Raw genomic sequence first — 24,975 nt, 5'->3', positions numbered from 1 at the left:
AAGTATTCAAGATATATGAAAGAACTACTTTGTTATTGACCAAGAGTACAATGTTTACTGGCGTTATACATCACACCATACAATCAAAACAAACTGCTCTAGATATTATGTCAAAGGTCATTTGGAAATGTTTACATCAGACAAAAAATAAGAAAATACAAGCAAGGAATCAGCTGCTGTTCAATCTGGTATTTGAAACGAAGTGCACGTACATATCGAAGAATGTATATCATAAATGGTCGTTTTAATCGTTTCCAATACCTTATTATATGCTAATTATTGACCATATAATTGTATTTGCTGTTATTTGGACTTTGCTTTTTGTGACAAAAGAGAAAGTGATTCTGTGTTTATTTCTTCAGCAGCCACCAGTGAAGATGGCAGTGTTCCAACCCTTGTTTAATACGAGAACGCAATATTATTAATGATCATCTCTGTCGCATATCTAGAACATCAGTGTTGCATCATTTGGTGGTAATCATTCATACGATGGCATGGTAAAACTGGTGAAAAGCGTATAAAATAAAGGCATATTAAGCTGGGTACGTTTTAGCAAGATATTGAGTGAATGTCGAAAATGCTAACTTATATTTGATCAAAACCAAAAGATCTTTGATTGCTAGGCCTAATCTATCCTTCGTATAAGCGCGCCAGGCTAGGCTATTGTCATTGACAGAGCCTACTTAAAACATCTTGGCAAGGCTTAGAAGCTTCTTCAATGCTGTCTGTCCTTCGTTTTGTTTGAAACATAGTCAATATGGAGTGTGTTGGAGACTTTGAATACAATAAAAAAGATTTGATTGGACATGGAGCATTTGCTGTTGTCTTCAAAGGCCGTCACAGAAAGGTTTGTTCTTAATAATCCTCATTTATTTTCATCAGTTTAGTGTTGGAATTGAATGAAGGATTTCTGTCATTTTTAACCATGAATCATGAACCTCCTTTTTGCATGTTAAATCATGTAATATTTAAAAATGATTAAACAAATGAACATCTTATTGCAATGTACAACAAAGGAATTTCTGACCTGAATATATAAACTGCAATCAAATAAAAGCAATTGTAAGTACTGTATATATATAATTATATATGAAATATATGATTAGTAATTACTAATTAGGCCTATATTAATACTTATAATTAATTGTTATTGTACTAAGCTATACGAAATAGATTATCCTTTCTAAAGCAGTGCCTCTTTCTTTGACAGCATGCCTAGTTAGTTGAAGTTTTTCAATATTAATTTCCATCATTGTTTTATGAGTTTATTAAATTACATATTATGGTTTTGTATCTCAACAATATTCATAGGCTGAACATATGATATAGCTAGGCCTATATTGATATTAAAAAGCTAGTCTAAAAAATGTTTATAATTCATGCCATTACCTGAATATAATATAGCAAAAATGATAACTCATTAACCTAAATTATGTTGATGATGATGTAAGTTCTTTACAATTCATTTACGTTACTCTTATGAGTAATATTGTATACATTTTTTTATGTAACTGAGTTATATATTTTCTTACAGAGCCATCAATCAGTGGCAATTAAATGCATTCACAAGAAAAATCTGTCAAAAACTCAAACATTACCTGAGAAGGAAATTAGTATATTACAGGTAATACATTAAAATAATTATCTTGGTAATTTAGCTTCATAAATGTGTTATTAAACTTCAAAATATAAACATCATGAATGATAGGCTTGTGGTCTATCCTAATGTCAATTCAATTGTTTTCTTTGTTTCAAATTTTTTCATTATTGCATGGTCTTATGTTTTTGTGTAAATATTAATTTGTTTTCTCTCTTTTTTTTTTTTTATAGCAACTTGCTCATGAGAATGTTGTGGCACTTTACCATTGTAAGGTAAGTCATATTTTAGTCAAAATATTACGTTTATGGTTATGTCATACTCATGAAGATACTTTACAAAATGAACAAAATATATTTTTTTCTACTGTAATTAAACACAGGATTTATAAATTCAAAGTGGATCTAGGATTTTGGAGAATAGGGGACATGGGTATTAGGCCACAGGATTTAAAACTTTATGCTAGTAAAATACATGGAGCATGTGTCAATAAAGTTTTGTATTGCCTCCTAGTTATACAATGGACATGTAACAATGAATAATATGGTAATTTTCATTGATAGTTGGAATTCTTTGAATTAGATCGTATCTCATTCATGAATATCATGCCATTGTGGTTGACTTGTAACTCTATTGCCTTTGTTCTCAATGATGACAGATCATTGTGGTCTAATTAAAAGAATTGTAACTACCTACTGATATGATTCATTTTTCCTCTATGATTCAAAATAAGGTGATCATGTGATTTTTATTTACAAACACGAGTCTTTTTGTTCATACTTGTAAACTTGCCATAACTAACAAGCTGTGATAATGTCATATAATGGTTAAAGGTTAAAGGTATAGTTGTTAGTAAATAAATATTTCCATGGAGAGTAGCCGAGGAGAGTCTTTGTTACTACTGTATAAGGAATGTTTTTTGTGGTATTTCTTTGTTACATGAAGACCTAACCAAGGTTATTTTATTCATGTTTGGAATGGAATTCAATTAAAAATGTCACTTAATATGATAAAGATAAGATCAACAATATTGTACAAAAAAAACACATGAATAAAAATGGTGATTACTTTATTTTTTGGTCCCATGCCAGAAACACACTTGACAAGTAAAAAATGACACCAACAAATAATTTCCTTCACATAAGTAGCAGATACAGTATTGTACTTGGCATATCAACTACATTTTTGATTTTTCGAAAATCGGTTTTCGTGACGGAAATTACGTCACCATTTTGTTTATACAACACGTTGTTTTCCTGTATAGGAGAGTATCTTTCTCATTCCTGTCATGATGACGAGAAGTAAGATACGATGTGGGGAGAGAAGGCAAATGTTTTCGGCTGTGCTCATCGGCACAATTGTGAACGACGACCAAACGAGGACAACGGTAGGCCCAAAAGAGCGGAGAGTCCTAGGCCCAATATCCCCCCCCCACAAAATAATTACAAAACGAATTCGTCACTCCTCATGTTTGTTGACGTTTTTAGCTTGTAGGCCTAGGACATGAACAAGAGGACAAATTGTTTTTGAAAGTTCGCGCCTAATACGATCTAGTCTTTGCAGTGATTGACCTGGAGGTCGCAATTCACCTGATAATCGTTTTTTTGTGTTGCAGCTAAAAGGTGCACAGCCAAAATCGGTTATTTGCCGTTCAAACACGCTATCCATTGCGTGTTTTTAATCGATATTTTTAAATCGCTTTTTTCAAACTGGTCCTGTTTCTACTGCGAGAATAAAAGCGATTTTTTGAAAACGCGATTTTTAATCGATTATTTCCTTCCAGTAGAAACAGGCCCTAAGAAATGCAAAAAAAATTGTTTTTCTTACAAACCAATTCCTCCATGTACAGTACAAACAGACCTCAGACCTTTTTACAAGGTCAATTTTATTTATATCAAGGTTGATGGGTGGAGTCCTCTTCCTGTATTGAAAGTATGCTTGTCTACTGGAGATCCTTTAAGTTACATCACTGACAAAATTAACCACATCTAGTTAAATAACACTTTTGAATCTTCATCTAGAGTTATTTCATGTTTGAGTAACATGTTAAGTTGTAGAAAATTTGAGGTATTATATAAAATAATTGCAAATGAAAATGTTTTGTTTTTTTGTCTGCTCATATATATCCGTTTTTGTCAGTACGTCCTATACCTTTTGATTTGTGTTGAAATTTGAAGGATATTAACCTTTGACATGGATCCTTTGTAAAGAACATGTTATTATTTGAAATTAGTAATATCATGGTAATGCATGACCAAGTATTGTATTTTTCATTTTTTTAACTTTGTTTTTCAATATTATTCATCAACCATTATTTTATCTTTTGTTAAAATTATTATTTACGTTATTATTATTGTTCATGTAATAATTTTATCATTTTTAAATTATTTTTTTAATAGATTATTTATAATATGGTATTATAGTTAATTTGACTACATGATATATATTTTTATGTTTTTATATATATTAAATGTATATACATTTTCTATTTAAGGTTAAAGACACACCTTGCTAATTGCAATTTCATTAACTGTAATTTTATTTGATGCAAATCTTACATTTCATATACATTTTAGCTGAACAAAGCATTTTGGGTGATTTCATTTTCAATTCAAGTATTTTCAGGTGTCTCTTTATCTCTAAATGTTGATAGTGTTTAGGCCTACTAATTGGGCGATATATGCATTAGGCTTGAGTAAGTATTGAATGTAAATTAGATCCAGGTCAGTGAGTTTTGGACAGCTGTTAATATGATATGCGAAGTGTCAAACCATGGTCAGCCATTAATCCCTTTCATAGTAGATTATGTTTATTTATTTGTATTATTACTATCTTTTCCATGAAGCCTGGTTAGTAAATATAATTAATAGATATAAAAAACAATATGATTACTGTTACTGATTGATAATGGTAATAACAATTAATAGTTTGCTTTCACAAGATCAATGCTTGTAAACATAGATAGTCGTTTAGTTGAGTTGAGTAGTGACGTTTTTTTTTTTTGTCCCTGGATAGTTCCATGGTCACACTCAGTAGGCATTGTACAGTATTACCACGGAACTATCATGTAGAGTGTGCATGGCGTGTGGACAAATAACAATTTTCAATGGATGGATGAATTAATTGGTAAACTATTTAAGAGTTCCAATATGTTGTATGTTATAGGAAAGCTACTGTATTCTATAATAGGTTCCTGTTAATGTAAACAAAATGAAATATCAAATACCATCAAAATAATAATGGAATTCACCATTTGCATTCTAAGCTCTGAATCTGAAGGCCTTTGCCCAAAACAGCACACAGCTCTTCTTATGGACCCCATGAAGGCATGTGGTACCCCATGACCCGTGGCTCTCATGAATCTCCCATTCCCTTAATTAATAAATCCTATCTGTTTATAAATAAAGGTCTGAATCTAGGAACATCAATAAAATTAAAGGCAATTGTTAAACCAGTTTTAACCCAATTCCTTATTCTGATTGGGTGTTGATTTATGTGTGGATGTATTTAGAATTAAAAATTTGGTTTAAGACTTGTTTAACAATATAGCCACAGACTGTCTAAAGCCTTGTTCGCACTGGATTTAAAAAATGGTAAATTTAACCAGGGTAACTTTAACCAAAGTCATGGGTACATTTCACCATTGTTCGCACTTGGATTATTCACGCGGTTACCATATTTTATCCAATCACATTGAGTAATATTCATGCTCTAAACAAAACTAAAGCCTCTTGTGATTTACATTGTTTTTTTCCAGACACAGTGGACAATTACACTAAGCCCCACTTCTTGAATAAGATCCGACAAAACAACAGCATAAACATACTTAAACTTGCATGCTTTTGGTCATGTGTCTATTCCTGTCTTATATTTAATAATTACCAAGAGTAATTTTTCTACTTTTTGAATTTTACCTATTTTTCCTTTTTAAATTTTTAACATGTATATTGAATTTTTTAATTAATTTTCATGTGGTATTTTTCCTGTTTGTCTACTTCTTATATTGATTGTTAAACTTCAATTTGTTTACAAATTGCAATAAAAAACACTTCGAATTGATTGAATTTGTATTGATCTCTAAATAACTCATTCAGATTGGTCAGTTGCATCTACATTTACATCACTTTTACTACCTGTCTCTTATACACATCTAGATGTGTATAAGAGACAGGTGTTGATTTATGTGTGGATGTATTTAGAATTAAAAATTTGGTTTAAGACTTGTTTAACAATATAGCCACAGACTGTCTAAAGCCTTGTTTGCACTGGATTTAAAAAAATGGTAAATTTAACCAGAGTCATGGGTACATTTCACCATTGTTCGCACTTGGATTATTCACGCGGTTAGTTTTACCATAGTTTTACCAAGATTTAACCTTGTGTATAAAAAATATTATTGAGGGCGCTAGTTAGTGACTTCAACTTCCGGTTTTGTTCGAGCGGTGTCAACATGGAAGAAGTTTTAACCGTGTTGCACGTTCGGATTGGACTTCTTGACCAGCGTGGTTAGTTTAACCGAGACCGTGGTAAGTTTTACTGGGCAGGCTGAGGTCGGTAAAATTAACCATTCGGCTTGGTTAATTTAACCCTGAGGGAATTGTAGCCGACGTTCGGATTGGATTTTTTTTGGTCAATTTAGCCAGTGACTCGGTTAATTTGACCAAATTAAGTCCAGTGCGATAGGGGCTTTAGTTAAAAGCTATTATATTTCTTATATATTTTATTTCTTAATATCCCTTTTATTAAAATCCCTTTTTTACTAATATTAATCTGAATCATATATTGTCTTATAGGTAACAAGCAGTTATGTGTACCTTGTAATGGAATTCTGCAATGGCGGAGATCTAGCAGAGTATTTGCAAGGTAATTTACAAATGAGATTCCTTCTATTTTAGGCCGCAAGAAAAAAACTGTTGAAATACCCATTTCTTATGTAGATTTCTGTACCATTTCTATTTCTTTTTTACTTGCATTTTAGTGAAAAGAACACTAAGTGAAGACACTATCAGAATATTTTTGTCACAGATTGGTAAGCTGATTGTCTTTTTTTCTGAAATTATTGATAACAATTCTACATCATGTCATGATGCAAGAAAATAATGAATTTATAATTTATTACTTGATCTAGAATTTACATTTATCTTTATTTATATCAATTATCCTTCCTTTGTTATCTGTGACCTTTGTCATTGCATGCTTGTTTCTCATTCATTCATTAAATTATTCATTCATTCCTTCATTATTCATTATTCAATATTCATTATTCATTCATTCCGTTTATTTATTATTCAATATTCGTTATCCATTCATTCTTCATTCATTCATTCATTCATTCATCATTATGTTCCTTTAATGATATTCAGTCTTACACTCATTCAAGATTAATCAATCAATCAGACATTCATGTATTTATTGAATATAATTAATTGCTTTTCTTAGTATTTATTCTTTTTTCCAATTTTAAGATTCTTGAACCATACCAATCTTTGCAATATATCTCATATTATAATGTAAATTTACTGTTTTATATATATATTTTTTGGATGAAGTATACATAAATAATTATAAATATAAACAAATCTACTGATTACTTCAAATTATGTTTGCAATGAAAACAGATGACCATCAACGACATTTCAAAAAATATATGTGATAAAATCTACAAAAATATCCCTGCAAAAAAAAAACCAGGTAATGGCCAGTCCAGACTATCAAATTCTACTTGAGAAAAGACTGTTGCGTGCCCATATATAGTCATGATGTGCCTATATAAGGTGGTGTCATGACTATATTTAGGCATGCCCCATGTTCTTGTCAAATAAGATTTGGTAGTCTGGACATGGCTTAAACACGTTAATTAAAAAAATCAAACTCTTAACAACTTCAAATATTTTTACATATTGAAACAATTCAGTTTTTGCTAGGCTTATTATATTAAAATTCTGAAATTAATTAGCAGCAAATTTTTGGTAAATTCAAAGAATATTCTAACAATATTATTTATGCATCAGTTAATTGACTAGGATATTTTTTATTCTGTTTTTACTTTGTCCTTGCTGGGTGCAGTTACATTAATTAAGCCATTAATTAAAAATTCAATTAAACAATGTAGATTTTATGATATTAAATGATTAATTACCATATGTTGAAATACACATAATATCGGATATGGATAATATATAAAATATGATTCATTTTGCTTCTGATGTAGATTTCATCACAATAAATTATTAATTTCCATTTTGTTTAAATCCACATTTATTATCTGAATATGGTTAATATTTAAAATATGATTTATTTGGTTTAATTTAAAAATACTTTACAGCTAAAGCGATGAAAGCCATGTGTTTAAAGGGGATTATTCACCGGGATTTAAAGCCGCAGAATCTCCTCCTCAGTTACGTAAGTGAGAAGAAAGAACCGTCACCAAGTGAAATCAAAATTAAAATTGGTAAGAAATCTTTAACTTTCAAAATGAAAAATTTATATTATTTAGATAAAAAAAATTATATAAATAGTCTTCTATTTCATTGTGGTACATTGCACACATTTAGTATATTCCATCAAACATGTTAAACTCATTTACATGTTCTTGTATTAATGAAAAATCCCCTTAATCCAGCTTATAATGATTTATCAAACCCTTTTTTCTTATATAGTCAATACATAACATGTCCAATGTCATGTATTTTATTGAAATACATTAATTGTTCATTAAGGTATATTAAATACCACATTTTATAGTGGGCATCCATTGTAATTATCAAATAATCTATACAGTATGTTTGTATCGCTTAATTAAAAAATGCTTGTTTATGGTGAAAAAATAACATACCATAAAGTATACATTATATAAAAATGAATCACTGTTAAATTTTTTTCCAGCTGATTTTGGTTTTGCGAGATCACTGAAAGGTGATACAATGGCAGCTACACTGTGTGGATCTCCTCTCTATATGGTATGCTTTGTCACTTCTTGAAGGATATGCATGTTTACCATATTTTATCCAATCACATTGAGTAATATTCATGCTCTAAACAAAACTAAAGCCCCTTGTGATTTACATTGTTTTTTCCAGACACAATGGACAATTACGCTAAGCCCCACTTCTTGAATAAGATCAGACAAAACAACAGCATAAACATACTTAAACTTGCATGCTTTTGGTCATGTGTCTATTCCTGTCTTATATTTAATAATTACCAAGAGTAATTTTTCTACTTTTTGAATTTTACCTATTTTTCCTTTTTAAATTTTTAACATGTATATTGAATTTTTTAATTAATTTTCATGTGGTATTTTTCCTGTTTGTCTACTTCTTATATTGATTGTTAAACTTCAATTTGTTTACAAATTGCAATAAAAAACACTTCGAATTGATTGAATTTGTATTGATCTCTAAATAACTCATTCAGATTGGTCAGTTGCATCTACATTTACATCACTTTTACTACTATATATTCACAACACAAAGCATATATAGTATCAGTAATAGTAATACTATAATAGCATATATTTTAGTATATTATGTATAGTATAGTTGCTAATACTGTATATGCTTTAGTTTGAAATAAACTGAACATCAATCTTCCATCATTGTTTACATGTTATAAAAAAGATTGGTAATGATGTATCTTGCAGGCTCCCGAGGTGATCATGTCGCAGCAGTATGATGGCAAGGCTGATCTGTGGAGCATTGGTACCATTATCTACCAGTGTCTAACTGGCAAAGCACCCTTTCAAGCCTCAAATCCTCAAGAGTTGAAAACCTTCTACCTCAAATCTAAAAATGTATCTCCAAAGTAAGAAATGTTGTTACTAAATAGAGATAAGATTAGTCATTTTGTGCTTATTTTTGTAAAAAAAATATCAATACAACAAAGATGTTATGTTCAATATGTATTAAAAATTATTATCGTACTAATTATTATCACCAGCATCATCATCATCATCATCATCATCATCATCATCATCATCATCTTCATTGTCATCATCATCTTCATTGTCATCATTATCATTATTATTGTCATCATCATCACCATCACCACCATCTTTATAATCATCAACATCATCTTTTTTTCATCATCATCATTGTTATCATCTTTTCATCATTATTATCTTCATCATTATCCTCATCAAAGCTCTTGATACATGAATGAGTAGATAATTGGCTAAATAACTCATAAATTCTTAACTATTTTTTTCCTGGTGTAGTATTCCTAAAGAAACCTCAAAAGACTTGAAGAATTTGTTGATAGGCCTGTTAAAGAAGAATGCTCAAGAACGTATAGAATGGGGTAAGAGAACACTTATTAGAGTACATGAATTCATTATTGAAAAACTGATAATGAAAAATAAATATGTTTTTTCAAGTTCTTTCTACAAGGACAAATAAACAGCTGCTTTAATATGAGAATGTTTTTTTCAATTTGCAGATAGTTTCTTTACGCATTCGTTTCTGACCAAGAAGAATCTTGCCACAAGTAAGTTTTTTCCATTTTTCTAATCTACTAAAATCTACTAATCATGTATTCTGTACGTATTTTACATATACTGTACAAATTATTTATTGAGCTACTGTTTGGCACAAAGCAAACAAAAAGGAAAGAATCGATCTATTAGTTTTATCCCTTATTTTTAAATGAAAAGTATTCATTAATTTTCATGCTTAATATTTTTCCAGCTTCTCCCGTTCCAGTGCCAGTTCGTTGCCATTCATTCTCCTCCAGTTCTCCCGAGGTGCAAGCAGTGTCGGCTTCCCCGCTCTCTGGTATGCCGATATCTTCCCCCGAAGACAACTACATAGCTAAGAAGAAACATTCAATGCAGGATACGTCTTTACTGGAGGGATACACGGACAAGTATGGTACACCCTCAAGTATAGGGTCAGAAGTAGGGCCACTAGAAGAAGTAAGAAGTGATTTATTTATTACAATTTTTTTAGCAGTTACAAACACACTAGTTAGTGAATGCATATTCATATATTTTTTTACCTTAATAGAGGGATATGATGTAAAAATAATAAGGGTCAAATATAATGTGGGGGGGGGGTCTAGGATTCATATCAAAGGGGAGAAATCAGTCTGACCGGCAGGTCTTATAATTTGCTGTGGAGGCCAAGGAAAGAGAAGCCCCATGGGGCCCAGATGCAGGTCTCCAGGACATAGCACATTAAAATATCTTGACACATTTGTTCTATTTTTAAGCTTTACTAAGTGGCTGTATAACTTGTGTAAAACTCATGTAATTATTCTTTTGATCTGAAAAGTTTTGGTTAGTGGGGGAGAGGGAAGGGCTTCGCTTGTTGGACAGAGGAGCCTAAGCACTCCTGACCCCTTCTCCCTGCTGGGGTTGCCCATTAAGCCATAGCATCAGTAAGTAAAATACTGTAGCTTACATCTCCAATGATTAGTGATGTTAATTGTCTAACTTTGTACAATTCTATTCATCATTCAGTTTGACAATCAGAATCAATATAACAATCAATACTTTGAATCCTGTGGATAGTACTTTGAATTCCCTCCACTTTCCCATGTCCTGTGATATCGCTTCCTTGTCATGCCACTAATATTGATTGAATTGCTTGTCCATTGTTTTCGAATATGATAACACTTTATTGCAAATTGAAGTTTAACATTAAAAATACACAATGAAATATCAATATAAAATCTCCAACAAAACAATCAAAAAGCAACGAACAAAGTGGTAAAGTGGAGTAAACAAACAAAATGTGACAAGCACACTAAAAAAAAAGTGACATTAACACAGTAAAAATGAAAAAAGATAAAGCATATTAAATAAAAATTATAGCCATATTGTTGTTAAATTATTGTTAAGCCACAATTGCACTGGACTGGAAAAGGATGATTTTTCTGAAACTGTAGGTTTCATTCCAATGGGTTAATCTTACTGCTGTCAGATTTTTGAGCCGGTCCGTTTTACTGCAAGAAATGGTAAAACTAACCGAGCGATGAAAATATACCATAGAAGGCGCTAATCTGTGACATCTCCATTTAGTAACAATTTTCTACTGGAAATTGCCATATACATTTATTATTTATTATTAACGCCCAAATTACTGGGGAAGTTTAACCAAGATGTGTGTTTCCAGTGGACTTCTTGGCTCAGTAAACTATTATCCTGGTCAGTTTTACTGGGCACAATCCACTAGTCTCTGTAAGTTTTCCTGAGCGGTAATTTTCCTGGGCTGTTCGCATTGGACTAATTATGGCAAAAAATAACCAGCATCTTGGTTAGTTTTACCAAAAAATGTCAAGGGCAATTGGGGCTTCAGTAGTAGAGGTTTAGCCTGGTTATTAAGATGCTTGCTTCCAGTCACACCATTCTAGCTTCAAATTCTGTATTCTGAGGTATAATTCTGCGACTGAACAAGTAGCCCAGCGTATCGACTTTGCTTTCTTCACTTCATTGGTCTTGTTTTATCTTTATTCGCGCACAGAGACAGCTGTATTATGCGCCTTATAAATCCATTGTTTGATCGAAATAAGAAATAAAATTGAAAAATTACATAAATTATTTTGTGCTAAATATGTCTATCATCATACAGATAATATAAAATGTTTCAGAAACCTTTTTTATGTCATTTGATTTTTGTTTTTCAGGACTTTGTTTTTGTAGATCCTCCAAGTAATAATTCAGGTAACTTTTACATATTTATAGAAATAACAATTTGTTGTGTCTAGAATTAAGTCTGGCGACATTCTCGGTTTACAATAGTCTAAAACATTCCGTACATAACTGATGAGGACATCAGTTTATAGAGTGATGGATTTGTAAAGTTGACAAGCTTATGATGAACTATGCCTGAATATAGAGTTAATAAGTAATATACAAATAAACGTTAGTAAATGGTTATGCACAGATTGCAGTTACTCATATGTCAAAGTGCAAATTATGCATAACACATTCCTAAGATATCAATTGTTGAATGTATGGTCTAAAAGGTGTGTACAGTATTAATCAAAGTGTAGGAAAATGTATGAGGTTGTGGAGGGGTGTATATATATTCATGATGCGAGGGAACATAATAATTTAATTTTATATGTTTGGGTGGGAGGCATTTATGGGAAGTGAGAAATGTTTATAGAATATTAGAATATTGCCACCGATTATAGGATCGCCAACAAAGAAATCATTTGATGATGACCACACAACAGATGTGTATAAGAGACAGATATATATATAATTGTCTAATTTATTCATTTTTTCTCATACAAGCATGAATTTTAAATATTTTTATTTACATTCTCATATCCAAATTAAATTTGTTTGTTTTCAGAGAGTAGTAATCGTACACAAAAGAAGTCCATTTCTAATGATTTTATTGCATTAACAAGGTAGAGAACTGTTCATGAACATAAATTTAATTGTAAACTGTCACTAAACAAAGACACAGTGCTAAATGATATGTAGTGGGTTTCATTAAATTAGTCTCTACCAATCCGTCTTTCATGATTTCATATTAATTGTTTGTAGTACTGCAGTGAATATAGTGTAGCTTTATGCTGGTATGCAGAATACATTAAATTTTATGTACTTATGCATGGAATTGGTAGACACAGTGCAGTGTCACTATACTTCAACTTTATAATCAATATGTAATTTAACTGAATTATTTTTTATAGCAACTCACCTGTTACCTTTACAATATCACCTGGAGGAAGCCCTGTACATATATCAAAACCAACCACACCTGAAAATAGGTGAGTTTATTTGTTGATATAGTGTAGAACATAGTTTATTTTTCCTAACCCTTAGCATACTGAATTTCTGATATACACACATTGATTTTATTTTTGCAAATGGCTGAAAAAATACAGCAGTACAAAAACCTAATTTCTATATAAAAGATTTATTTAAAACCATTATTTTGCTTTTCCTTTGTAATTATAAGCATTAGAATTAAGCCGGGCAATCACTGTGCCTGGTTAGTTGGTGCGATTCTGTAGAGAAAGCAAAGCCATTGCGTGCGCACAACCAATCATTTTTAATGACGATCATTTTAAAACTGCCATTGACAATCAGCAGACAGTGTCACATCATTTAATGTTCACACTGTGTAACTACTGTAGGGCCTAATGTATATCAATAAAGTCCAATATTTATAAATTAAAAAAAATCCTCGCTAATTAACAGGCACACAAAAAAAACTGTTGTATGTCCTTTATGTACAATAAATTGGCTGGTAATCAATTTAAGTATCTTTATTATTAAAAGTCTAAATAAATCTTTGAAACCAGAATAATTTCCATCTGTCTCTTATTTGACCCTTGAATTGAGTGCTTTAAATACAGTATATCTTTAATCATTCAATTTTTTTTTTTGTATTTTTAGGCCAACTAGTCTTCCACTTCAACGCACTCCATCCCCAGAATCAAAACCAATTCCTGTAACGTCCCTTCCTCGTACTAGACGTGATGTAAGCCATGGATCCGGAAGCCAAACTACACCAACTATCAACTACAGTCGAAGTGCGCCGCAGGTAAACATTGTTTACATTTATATCTTGATCTTAACTTAGTAAATCCAATAACAGACAGACACTGCAGGATTGTTATGTTTTCAACTTTCTTAGATGGTTGATTGTAGTTTCTGTAAATTTATATTGTGAATATCTTGATCTGTCACGTAATTGAAATAATTATATGTGTATATTCTTATCTAAGGATGGGAAGTAATGATGAAGCCATACTTTGGATAGATAGAAGATTCTAAAACTTGGCTTAAATATACCAGGCACTGAGCATGAATTCAAAAAGATAATATCAAATACAGGTACTTATTAATGCTTTTCCATTTCAGTTCCATAGCCTTTCCAGTCACTCCAAGTCAACAAGTCCAGTTTTAGGCCTTGGCCTCGTCTCGCCAACAAATGCCAAGGCCGGGCCTGGTTTGATGCACCGCGTGTCCATGCAGCAAGAGAGCCCCTTGAGGGAGCGTTGTGCTACCTCCCCATCAAGTCTGATGAAAACGAAGTCAGGTAGGATCTTTATTCTACACATCCAATGATTACTAAGCAATCTTAGTATATATTGTTTACAGTACTATGTATAAATGATACGTATATTGTCTGTATTTGTCTATAAGTTGTTTATGAATATGTTATCTTCCAGTAAAAAGTCCATCTAGAGGGTCACCAGTGAGTGTAGGGAGTCCAATGAGCTTGCCACCGATTATAGGATCGCCAACAAAGAAATCATTTGATGATGACCACACAACTTTACAAGCACAATCAAAGGTAAATCTATTCATTTGTTGATTCAGTTAGTGCAAATGCTAGAGTAACCCATGAAGGTATGTCCCCTGGATCATATCAGGAGCGGATCAAAGAGGCCAACAGGGCTAGGCTCCTCCCCCGGGAAAAGAGAGACGAAAAGGTAGGAGAAAACAAACAAAGCTATTTTTATTTAAATTCCATGTACCAATGTTAAGCATTACTCCTGCTAATAGTTAGTATTTGTGTAGGTGTATATGTGTGTTTGTGTCAGGGTAAACAATACTTTCTATTTTATATCCGCTTTTTTTCCGATTTTTAAAATTTTTCTAATTATATTATCACAGGGAAAAGTTATAGCATTACAGATTATTCAAGTAATGATAATGCTCTGATTTTAAAATCTATTTTAGCCACTAAGTATACCTTCTAATCGAAGAACAGCCCGTCGAAAAACACTATCAGAATGTGAAGATCGAAGTTCAAGCTATTCGTCGCACTCGAGCATCAACAAAAGCGCCAGCTCTGGTAGACTGTCCGACCAGTTTATGTACAAAGCAGCATTCTCAAACCTTGGAAAATCAGGCTCAAACAACAGTGTTGACCTCCTCACTGGTATGACTCAGTAGTAAAGCTATGGTTCCATAAAGTTGTTACGCACTATCCCCGACAGCTTTGGCAATGCAGGTTATTAGTCGAATCAAAGTGTTTTGTTGATTGCATCAAGAAAACGCTGTAGCAACAGTGTAGCAATTTTATGGAAGCCATACTTAACATAGCACTTCTTGAATTATATTTTAATGTATTTTCTTATTTGGTAGTGTTTCAGCATGCTTGGATATTTATATATTTCACCTGCAAATAGACTAATAACAATATAAAAACTAGAGCCTCTGCCTGAATACCAACCATAAGCAGGTTGTGTATGCTGGGTGAAACTGCAGCATACCCTCAAGAAAATAATGGATTTGCCCATTTGTGTGATGGTGATTAGATTAGAATTAATCAAAGTATTTATTTTAATTTATTTTTTAAAACTTTAATTTAATTACACAACTTTTTTTAGCTACAAATAAATGTTGTCGTTAAGAATTAATACTATAAAATAAATAAAACTATTTACAAAGATAACCATTCCTACTTTATTCTGTTCTAGCTGGATTTGGCAGTGCCAGCCCGCCAATGTTTGGTTTTAACCGCTCATCAGGGTTGTCAAGCATCTCCCGGCGGGGCTCAGCCCATAGGGATAGCTTATCATCAACACAAGGATCCTTGCCATTCACATTTGCTGCATCTCCTCCCAATATGGAAGGCTTCATCCAGTTTGTTGCACCTGATCTCCCTGAAGAAACATTGCTTGAGGTCTGATTTTTTTTTTTGTTAAATATATTTATGCAGATTTCATTTGATTTATTTTATTTAAATTTTGTTTTATTTACAGAAGATGTAATAATTCACTTCAAATTATTACCCTGATCATTAAAATCATTGAGAATTTTGCAAGATTTCTTTTCATATATTTTCATTTTATTTACAATGGATAATTTCATGGGGAACATTGTGGATTAGTGGCAAAGGTTCCTGTTCCAAGATTTTGTGTTCAATCTTGAAATATGTCAGGAATTTTCTCACTACTAAAAAACTGAATTGCCCCATATATTGTATGTCATGTGACATTATCATGCCCGTATATGGACAGAAAAGTTTTGATGGTGTGGTTCCCAAATTATCGGCTTATGTGGCTAGGACATCATTGTAAAATATATCATTTTTATGTCTCATTTATTTATCTCCTAAATATTATTATGTTCATTTTAACCGGAAATGATCATTCACACAGACCAATGAAATCAAGATATAGCATGTCACCTGACAAGTGGACTAACATTCAACCTCTTTTCCATACATAACTACATGATTACAATTATTCCCCTCCACAGCCTGAACATACCGAGACCGTTGAGTACCTGAACAAGATGCTCGGTATAGTGGAAGCAGTTCTGGAAGTTGCCAGTTCGCGCACAACATCGCTAGCAGAGTCACTCATGCACAGAGCAAGGGATGAGCTAGTATTTGTTAGTGATGCTCATAGGTATGTATGCAATGTAATTAAGAATAATTATAAGATGATACATAAACTGGACTTGCAAACATTTTTCTTCTTAATTGGAGAATAATGAAAATGAATAACAATACATAGAGTATATTTTTTTCATATGTAGATAACTATTAATAGATGATACGTGTAGATAGAAAACTGTCACAGAGTGGCTGGTTCCAATGACAAGATGTAGATATTTGTTTTTTTTGGTATTTATACATTGCCTTTCCTTTAGGTTACCCTGGTCATTGGGTCCACATGTGTTGCTGCCATATTGGCGCAGTAGCAGTCAAGCCCACCAGGTACCCATTTATACTCCCGAGTGGAGAGAAACAACGCAGATAAAGTGCCTTGCTCAAAAACACAAATGCAGTGCACAGCGAGAGATTGAAACCCTGACCTCGAGGTTCGGAAACCAAACTGTTCCTGCTGCGCCAAAATGTTGTCTCCCACCCCAGGCCCCCACCTTCTGAAAAATTGCTAAGCTACCAAAGAAATACAACTTGTAACACCTCAATTCCCTGTCTGGTTCCTCATTCTCTCTTTTCTGTTGTGTCCTCCCTTATGATCTACTACATATTTTATTGGTTACTAGATGAAAACATACGATGCTATTTAATCCACATCTCATAGGACTTTGGAAATGCGGTATTTTTATTATTATTAATCCGTTTGAAGGATTTCAACCAAGGTAAGGGCATTGATAGTTGAGCATTTAAACCATCAAACTATAAATGTATATATTCTGTCACTGATTTTCTTCATTAGACAATTGGAGCAGTTATTGCTATACCTGAAGGTGTTGGAATACCTTGAAGATAGTCTACGTAGAGCCCGCGAGAAATTTGCATCACTTGCTCTTAAACCATCCAATGCCGTGTGCACCGGTAAGGCCTCCCCTCAAATAATAACTAATAAATAATGTAATAATATTATATCATTATATAATATTAATACAATAATTATATAAATAAAATAATTATATAATTCCATGCACATATTAAGTTAGTATATTATATATTTATAGTATAATATAATAATTTATATTACAATAAACACATAATGCAATAATTATAAAGGATATAATAAATAATTAATAAATAATATAAATAAATAATATATAGTATAATAAAATGTCATGATATTGTAATTAATATATAATTTATCCTAATATAATGTTATGAAAGTTGAAAGAAAATAAAATTTTAGATTCAGAGAAGTAATGTTGTTTTTAATATTAAATAATTTTTTAGTATAAAATGATAATAAATAGTTAAGCTTATGAAAGTGGCATATCTCAATTGGCTAAATTGAAGGTACCATTGTGTTTGCACTGAACCATGTAGATCTCTTGGTTCCCGGTTCAATTCCCATCACTGGTCTCCTTGTGTTTCAGCTTGAGGGCTAAATTGCAAGTTACGGATGAGACCTTTAAGCCCTTTTACATTATGGCACATGTGCACAATAAAGAACGCAGTACACTCTTCAAAAAACAGTAGGGGATTGTCTCCCTGTGTACTGCCCAATTCACAACGAGAAGGATCCCACTGGAAACAAGTGTTCGGACTTTGTGGGTTAACCTTGGTGTGATTCACTCCAAAAAATACTCCTATCCTAGATCACAAAAAAGGACATTAAATATCCATTTTCACACCTAATTACAGTTGTCAACAAGCTTCATGGATACTACAAAGAATGCTTACAAAAAACGAAGGAAGTGTACGACAAGAGTTTATTTGAACCGTTAAAGTTCTCAGAAGGGAAACAACCAATGACAGCTGAGCTGCTGATGTACAGCTATGCTATTGAACTATGCCTGACCACTGCCCTGGACGAGCATAGTGTAAATGATAGCAATATCCAGGTCAGTCCTTTTGCTTTGGTAATTGATTAAGGATATGGATGCTTTTCATTCATTTTATTCATTTCCTTCATCTCCATTCATCCATTAATTAATTAATTCATTCATTCATTCATATTTTCCTCCCTCCCACTTGTATTTCCCAATGGGCCCTCAATAAAATAAAATACTAGAGCAGTCATTCTGGACACCGAACAATACGCAGTTTTATTTTCTTTGCCCTTTTCTTCTCAAAAGTTTATCAATACTGTTATGATGATAATAGCATACCCTTGCTGACAGAGAAAGACAGGGGTGAATACCAAACAAAGCATGGCTTAGGTGGTAGAGTGCTTTGTAAATCTATCTAGGAAGATCTTTACTGATAACATTTGTTTCCCTTTTTTTTTATAGTGTATTTCACGTTATAAAACAGGATTAAATTTAATGAATGCTCTGCTGTTGCAGCCACAGTCAACCAAAGATAGCATGGTACTTCAGCGTTGTAAGTATTCTTATTATCATTTATTTATCTATTAATTAATACATTAGTGTCTAATGCCCAAAAAGCAAAGGCTTCAGTTCCCTGGTCACTGGAATAGACCCTTCCTCTAAGCCCTGCCCCCTTGGATATTGTTGCTAAGACCCCCCACCAAATGATAGCGTAAAAAACATACACAAGCATGTGCATTGGTGAAACAGCGCAAGTGTATGCGAGACACGCCCGTATTCATAGTGCTGCTCCGATTGATCAGTTTGAAAGGTCCATAAAAGGCAGTCTTGTTCAGTGTGCCACCATCTACACCACCCGCCCCCCCCCCAACACTTAACTCACCTGAAAAAAAAAAACAATATAAAGTTGTCAAGCACACAAACAATGTGGTCTCTAGACTTGACCTTGTTACTTAAAGATGGAGGATTATACGCTAAGAAACACAGGGCGATATAGATTTCCACGAAACTGCCGGCATATTTAGGCTACGTTTAGACAAACACTCCAGCAATACTAGCCAACCAGGTCGAGTTTTCTTGATTGAGAGCAATATGAAGCCAGGCATGAGTCAACCCCAGGCTTGTTCACACTACAACTTTCTCAACCAGAATTTGTCAAGCCTGGCTTGACGCACTACACTGAACACATAGCCACTCAAAAGTTGTGCACATGGTTAGCTCAACTCACCTTATTGCTACTTTCATCAGTGTGAGTGCCATAATCTTCATCTTCATAATCATCATCAGTAAAATTATGTTTTGACCAACAGCAGAGGATAATCTTTCCTGTTATGGTGAGTCGAATGGCTGAGTGGTTAGCTGAGGCGCCGCAAGCTATAGCCATAATATCGGCGCTGGTTCGAACGGCACGCTCGCCTATGGTTCTGGTGGTAGAACAAGTCTTCTCGGATAAGGACTATAAACCGTAGGCCCAGTGTATACAATGGCTTGTGTGCGCTATAAAGAACCCAGTACATCCTTCAAGACGAGTAGGGGGATACCCCGGTGTACTGGAACAGACAGCCCCTGTGGTGGACAACGAGAGTTGCTGGTACCGGGTTACCGGGTAGCATAGACACGAAGGGACCCTTAGGGGCGAAGAAAGTCATTGATCGAGTTCCTAGTCCACATATCAAGTGCCCTGAGCATCTTACATTAGATGGATATGTGCGCAATATAAAACTACACTATTATTATTATTATTATTATTATTATTATTATTATTATTATTATGAAGTTACTGCAAGTAGATTAATTTTTTACCCTTTATTGCAATTCACTGCATCAAAGTACATAAACATATTATACTAAAAATAATTGTTGAAAATGGTAATAATAAAGGTTATGTTTATATTTTCCAGATAAGCAGGTTTTGGACCAACGACTGACATATCTAGAGAGGCAAGTACAGTGGCCTGTCACATACTGAGGGCTAATTTTTTAGGAGGAATTGGATGACTCGGAAACAGTGTAACTTACTGCTGTAATTGAGAAGGCGAGCAATAGTGGTTTTTAATTTACATAGCTTAAGTTATCAAAGCGTATAAGTCGGTTAAAATGCACAAATAAAATAAGTAATAATACGATTTATAAAGAGCACATATCCGCTGCAGTAGTGCTCAGAAGGAAGGAAACAAAAATTAATGGAAACCGAAAAGCTACCAGGAAAGAAACACATCACTGGACTGTTTACATGCAATTTAGGGCACAGAGGCCAGCCTATCGATGGACACTGGCATATACTGAGAGCAAACTGGAGAACTTTTCCCTCACCCTTTTGGGGTACACACAAGCAGTGGCCATGAAGGTACAGAAAAAAAAAACTGAGGAAGAACAATACCTTGTAAAGATCAGGCTTTTATAAGTTACTTGTGCGCATAGAAAGCCACAGAAATACCTTCGCTATGGTAATAGAAATCTTGATGTTGAATGTGTGGACTCCTGGGTGTTATTAGTAGTTGGAAGATTGTATCTGTGCCACCACTGGCAAATTAACAGCATGATCAAAAGAGGAAGAAGAACAATCTCAGAAAATTAAGTTTCCAAGTAATTAAAAGATTGACTTTCATGTCAAAGTATGAGATATCTTATAGGGCAATTTATGGAGAATTATACCCTTTGAATCATGGGAGATATAAATTTCCACCAAACTGCCAGCATATGTATGCTACGTTTAGACTAACAATCCAGCCATACTTGCCTACTAGGTCGAGTTTTCTGGATTGAGAGAGATATCAAGCCAGGCATGAGTCAATGCAGGCTTGTTGAGACTACAACTTTCTCAACCAGAATGTGTCAAGCCTGGCTGAACATGTAGCCATAATTTACCAAACAAAATGCTTGTGTTGTCATCAGAGGATGCACTACACCACCTGTGTTTTTAATTTTACTTAAAATTAATAATTATTGTTGTGTATATGGATGTTATAAACAAATTTTAAGATTAATAAATCTGGAAAAAAGCTTCCTCAATCAACAGGTCATGTTTGTCATGGATAAAAATTTCCTCTATATATAATATATTATATAAAAAATATATAAATATATATATGTAATACAAAAAAACCAAAAAAAGCAAAGTATATAAGTCTATATATATGTATTTTAAACAATTTAATACAATACTTGAATAGACAAGGGACTAAACAGATGTTCCATCAGGAATTGTATTGTACAGTAATAATAATTCAATCACAAAATGAACATTAATATATAGTGCTAACCAACAAAATTGGAATTAAACCTCAAAAAATCATAAAATATATTGAATTGTTGATTTTAATGAATAACAGATAAAAATCAATTTTTGACAAATATTTTTATGAAAATCCGTAAATTTGCTGGTAAAAATTTAAGGGTATTTGTTTTAAATGCAAATTATTCGGCAAGAACAATTTTTTTTTTGTCCTAATTTTCATTTGAAAACTTTAGACATATTGTAATATACAATGTAAGTAATTTATTATCTTGAATTTAAATTAGATAGTGTCTGTTTATATGTAAGCAACTGACTATTCATTAACTAGATTAGTTTATTAATTTATTCTGATGATATCCAGCTGAAGTGTTGGATCCAGGCAGGGCATTAATAGAGTAGTTTCGGTCTTCATCTTTAGGCAGCCTCATAACAAGAATTTAGGCACCTGAAGGATGGAGACCCTATAGGCTGAGGGCCAAGTAGGCTGAAGGCGTGAAGCAAGTCTCATGTAGTGTTTCACCCTAAGCTGTCTATATGAGCTAGTGTTGAGTGAATGTGTATTGTAGTGTGCTGATGATTTAATGGTGCTAATATTTAAATAAGAAGACTACCTATCATAATCTAATGATTTCTTTGTATAAAAAGTAAAACAACTGATGTGAATAATTATTGGTTTGTTTTTTGGTTTTTTTTTCATGTTTTTGTTAACTCACTGGATAGTAGTAGTATGGTAATTGTTAAATTTAAATCATTAAATTGGTTGTAATTGTAATTTATCTAGAAATGTATTATATTTGATTAACGATTGTTTAAAATCTTACTGTAGGTAAGGGAACACCTCAACCCTCTCTTCCTCGGACTGTTTATGTACTTCACACTTTTGTCTCCCTAGGAAAATCATTTTTGGATTCACCCCTGTAGTTTCAAAGTAATCACAATTTTATTAATGTATTTATTTTTTATTTACGCTGTATGAAAGCTGAGGATTAGTTTTTCATAGGTTTTTCGCAAATGAGAAAGAATGTGTTTATTTTTATTTTTAATTTATGACACCCTTTGTACGCTCTAATATGTATATGTGTGATTATTTTAGTTGGCTAGTAGACCATAGATATTTCAAGAAGTGAATTGAATATTTAATATTGTATTTATGTAGTTATGTCTTTTTATAATTGTATGATAGCAGGTGTGAATTTTTCCACATACTTTTTTAATATATATGAATAGGGGTTTTTTTATTCATGAAATTAGTGACAATTTTTAATGCTGCATTTGTTTTATTTATGATATTTTTAAAATGCAAAAATATTTCTTAGCTGAGCGTTAGTGGACCAATTTTGTTTCTGTTATATCGCTTGCCGGTGTTGTCTGTTGAGTATTCTATTGATAAGTTAATCTATTCTATTCTAATTCTTCTAAATTCCTTTGCTATGTAAACCAATGTGGGTGGTCCTTATAACCTGATGAAAAAATGAAGATAACAATATGCAATATGCAATGGATAGTTTTAATGTAAAGTGTGTATATGCCTTGGTATGGTGCGCTGTGTAAGACCGATATTATTGTAATATTAATTTTTATTGTTTTTATTATTAATGTTATCATCATCATTGTAATGATCATCCTCATAAACATCATCATTATCAAGATATAATTATATGTGTTAATAAATATTTTACTCTAACAGTATTGGCTCCGCTGATACCCGTGTTGGAATCAACCTTGTAAGGTAACATCTATTCCCTCTGTACTGTATATGTATTTATTAAATCTGGTTCAGCAATTAACTTGAATCTTTGGTTTTATTTATTGCTTTCACATTAATCTCATCTATACTTTAAATTCAAAAATTGGTCTTTCAAAATAACCCCCTTTTTTTTTTCTTATTGTATTTGAATGCATAAAAACTTTCCAGAATAAAATAACAAGAGGAACCTAAATACAGTGAATGGAACAAAACACAGCGAAATGGAATTTGGCATCACATCAATTCTCCGAATTCCTTTTGGTCTGCCAATTCAATGTTTTGGTACAATAGCTTTGTATGCTGTACTTAATGTTTCTCTATGAAATCAAAAAAATTAGAAGCTCTAAAATCCTAAATGGCTCTGTGATTAGCATGTTTCACACCTGAAACCTTGCCAATGCTTTGGTGCCTTCATGTTTTTCAGACAATCAAATTATCTTAAAAATAATATCAAGAAAATGAAAATTAAATTTCATTCCATCACTAAAGTTTTATGGGTTGTAACAATTCCAAGAACTTTTTTTTAAACTTCTGATGAAGTTGTTTTAAAAGACGGGTTGTAGTCTATTTTGGAAGATAACATAAGTTTAATAGCATTCACCTCTCCCACATAGACCTATATTTGTTTTGTATCTGAAGAACGGAAATGATTTTGTTAGGAAGTTACGTAAGAGATTCAAATCGATTACTTCTGAAAAAGCTGGTTGGTAAAGATAATATTTGCATATTTACAGAGATTTATCTATCAAAAATCCTTAATTGACTTCCTGCAGCCAATTTGAGTGTCTATACAAAAAGAAAACAAAAGGTATTATTGTTCTTTATTTGACAGAGATTTTTCTTTCCATTCAATTATTTGAAACTTAAATAACTTACCTAAATAGTCAAAATAAGGAATTGAAAATATGGATTGAATTTATTTTGAAGCTCATAGCAAACGATTTACATTAATTAATGATTAACAAAGTGAAGTAATAGCCTAAAGATAGTTTCATCAACCTTCAAAAACTCTTCATTTACATTCCCACACAGAGTACTATTTCGCTGTATACTATACACTACAAATAGTTTGTAAAGTCCTGTCTGTCAATTTAAATTTTCCAATTGAAAAGTTTTATGGTGCATCCGAAATATCCTAATACTAAACATAAAATTTAAAGAACTAAATAATCTTAAACAAATCTTTAAATATTAAAAATTAATAGGCCTACGCCTACAGTAAAGTAAAAGAGGTTTTAAATCAAATAAAAATCGCAATGTAAGTT

At 32.4% G+C, this 24,975-nt stretch overlaps 1 protein-coding gene across 5 annotated transcripts; it reads left to right on the top strand.

Moving 5' to 3' along the window:
* The first annotated feature begins 111 nt into the window (after positions 1–111).
* On the top strand, positions 112–23,750 carry LOC117105227 (serine/threonine-protein kinase ULK2-like). 5 transcript variants are annotated; one of them, XM_033246303.1, is made up of 25 exons: positions 112–208; positions 363–847; positions 1,535–1,624; positions 1,831–1,872; positions 6,391–6,460; positions 6,576–6,626; positions 7,923–8,048; positions 8,483–8,556; positions 9,240–9,400; positions 9,813–9,895; positions 10,034–10,081; positions 10,282–10,508; positions 12,221–12,257; positions 12,898–12,955; positions 13,244–13,321; positions 13,953–14,100; positions 14,421–14,598; positions 14,732–14,856; positions 15,246–15,447; positions 15,989–16,194; positions 16,773–16,924; positions 17,702–17,820; positions 18,598–18,797; positions 19,188–19,278; positions 20,627–23,750. In XM_033246303.1, the coding sequence occupies exons 2-25, from the start codon at positions 758–760 to the stop codon at positions 20,692–20,694; spliced, it is 2,724 nt and encodes a 907-aa protein (XP_033102194.1). In that variant the 5' UTR covers positions 112–208; positions 363–757; the 3' UTR covers positions 20,695–23,750. The 5 variants fall into 5 exon arrangements, with proteins under 5 accessions (XP_033102194.1, XP_033102195.1, XP_033102196.1 ...); XM_033246304.1 differs by having other exon boundaries at positions 122–208; positions 366–847; XM_033246305.1 differs by having other exon boundaries at positions 130–542; positions 753–847.
* The last annotated feature ends 1,225 nt before the right edge of the window (positions 23,751–24,975 follow it).

The sequence above is a fragment of the Anneissia japonica genome, unplaced genomic scaffold (genome assembly GCF_011630105.1).
Source record: "Anneissia japonica isolate Jap-2015-1 unplaced genomic scaffold, ASM1163010v1 scaffold287726_len2788222_cov184, whole genome shotgun sequence".
Taxonomy (NCBI): domain Eukaryota; kingdom Metazoa; phylum Echinodermata; class Crinoidea; order Comatulida; family Comatulidae; genus Anneissia; species Anneissia japonica.
The sequence above is the reverse complement of the archived record's forward strand: the minus strand, read 5'-3'. Positions and strand labels throughout refer to the sequence as shown.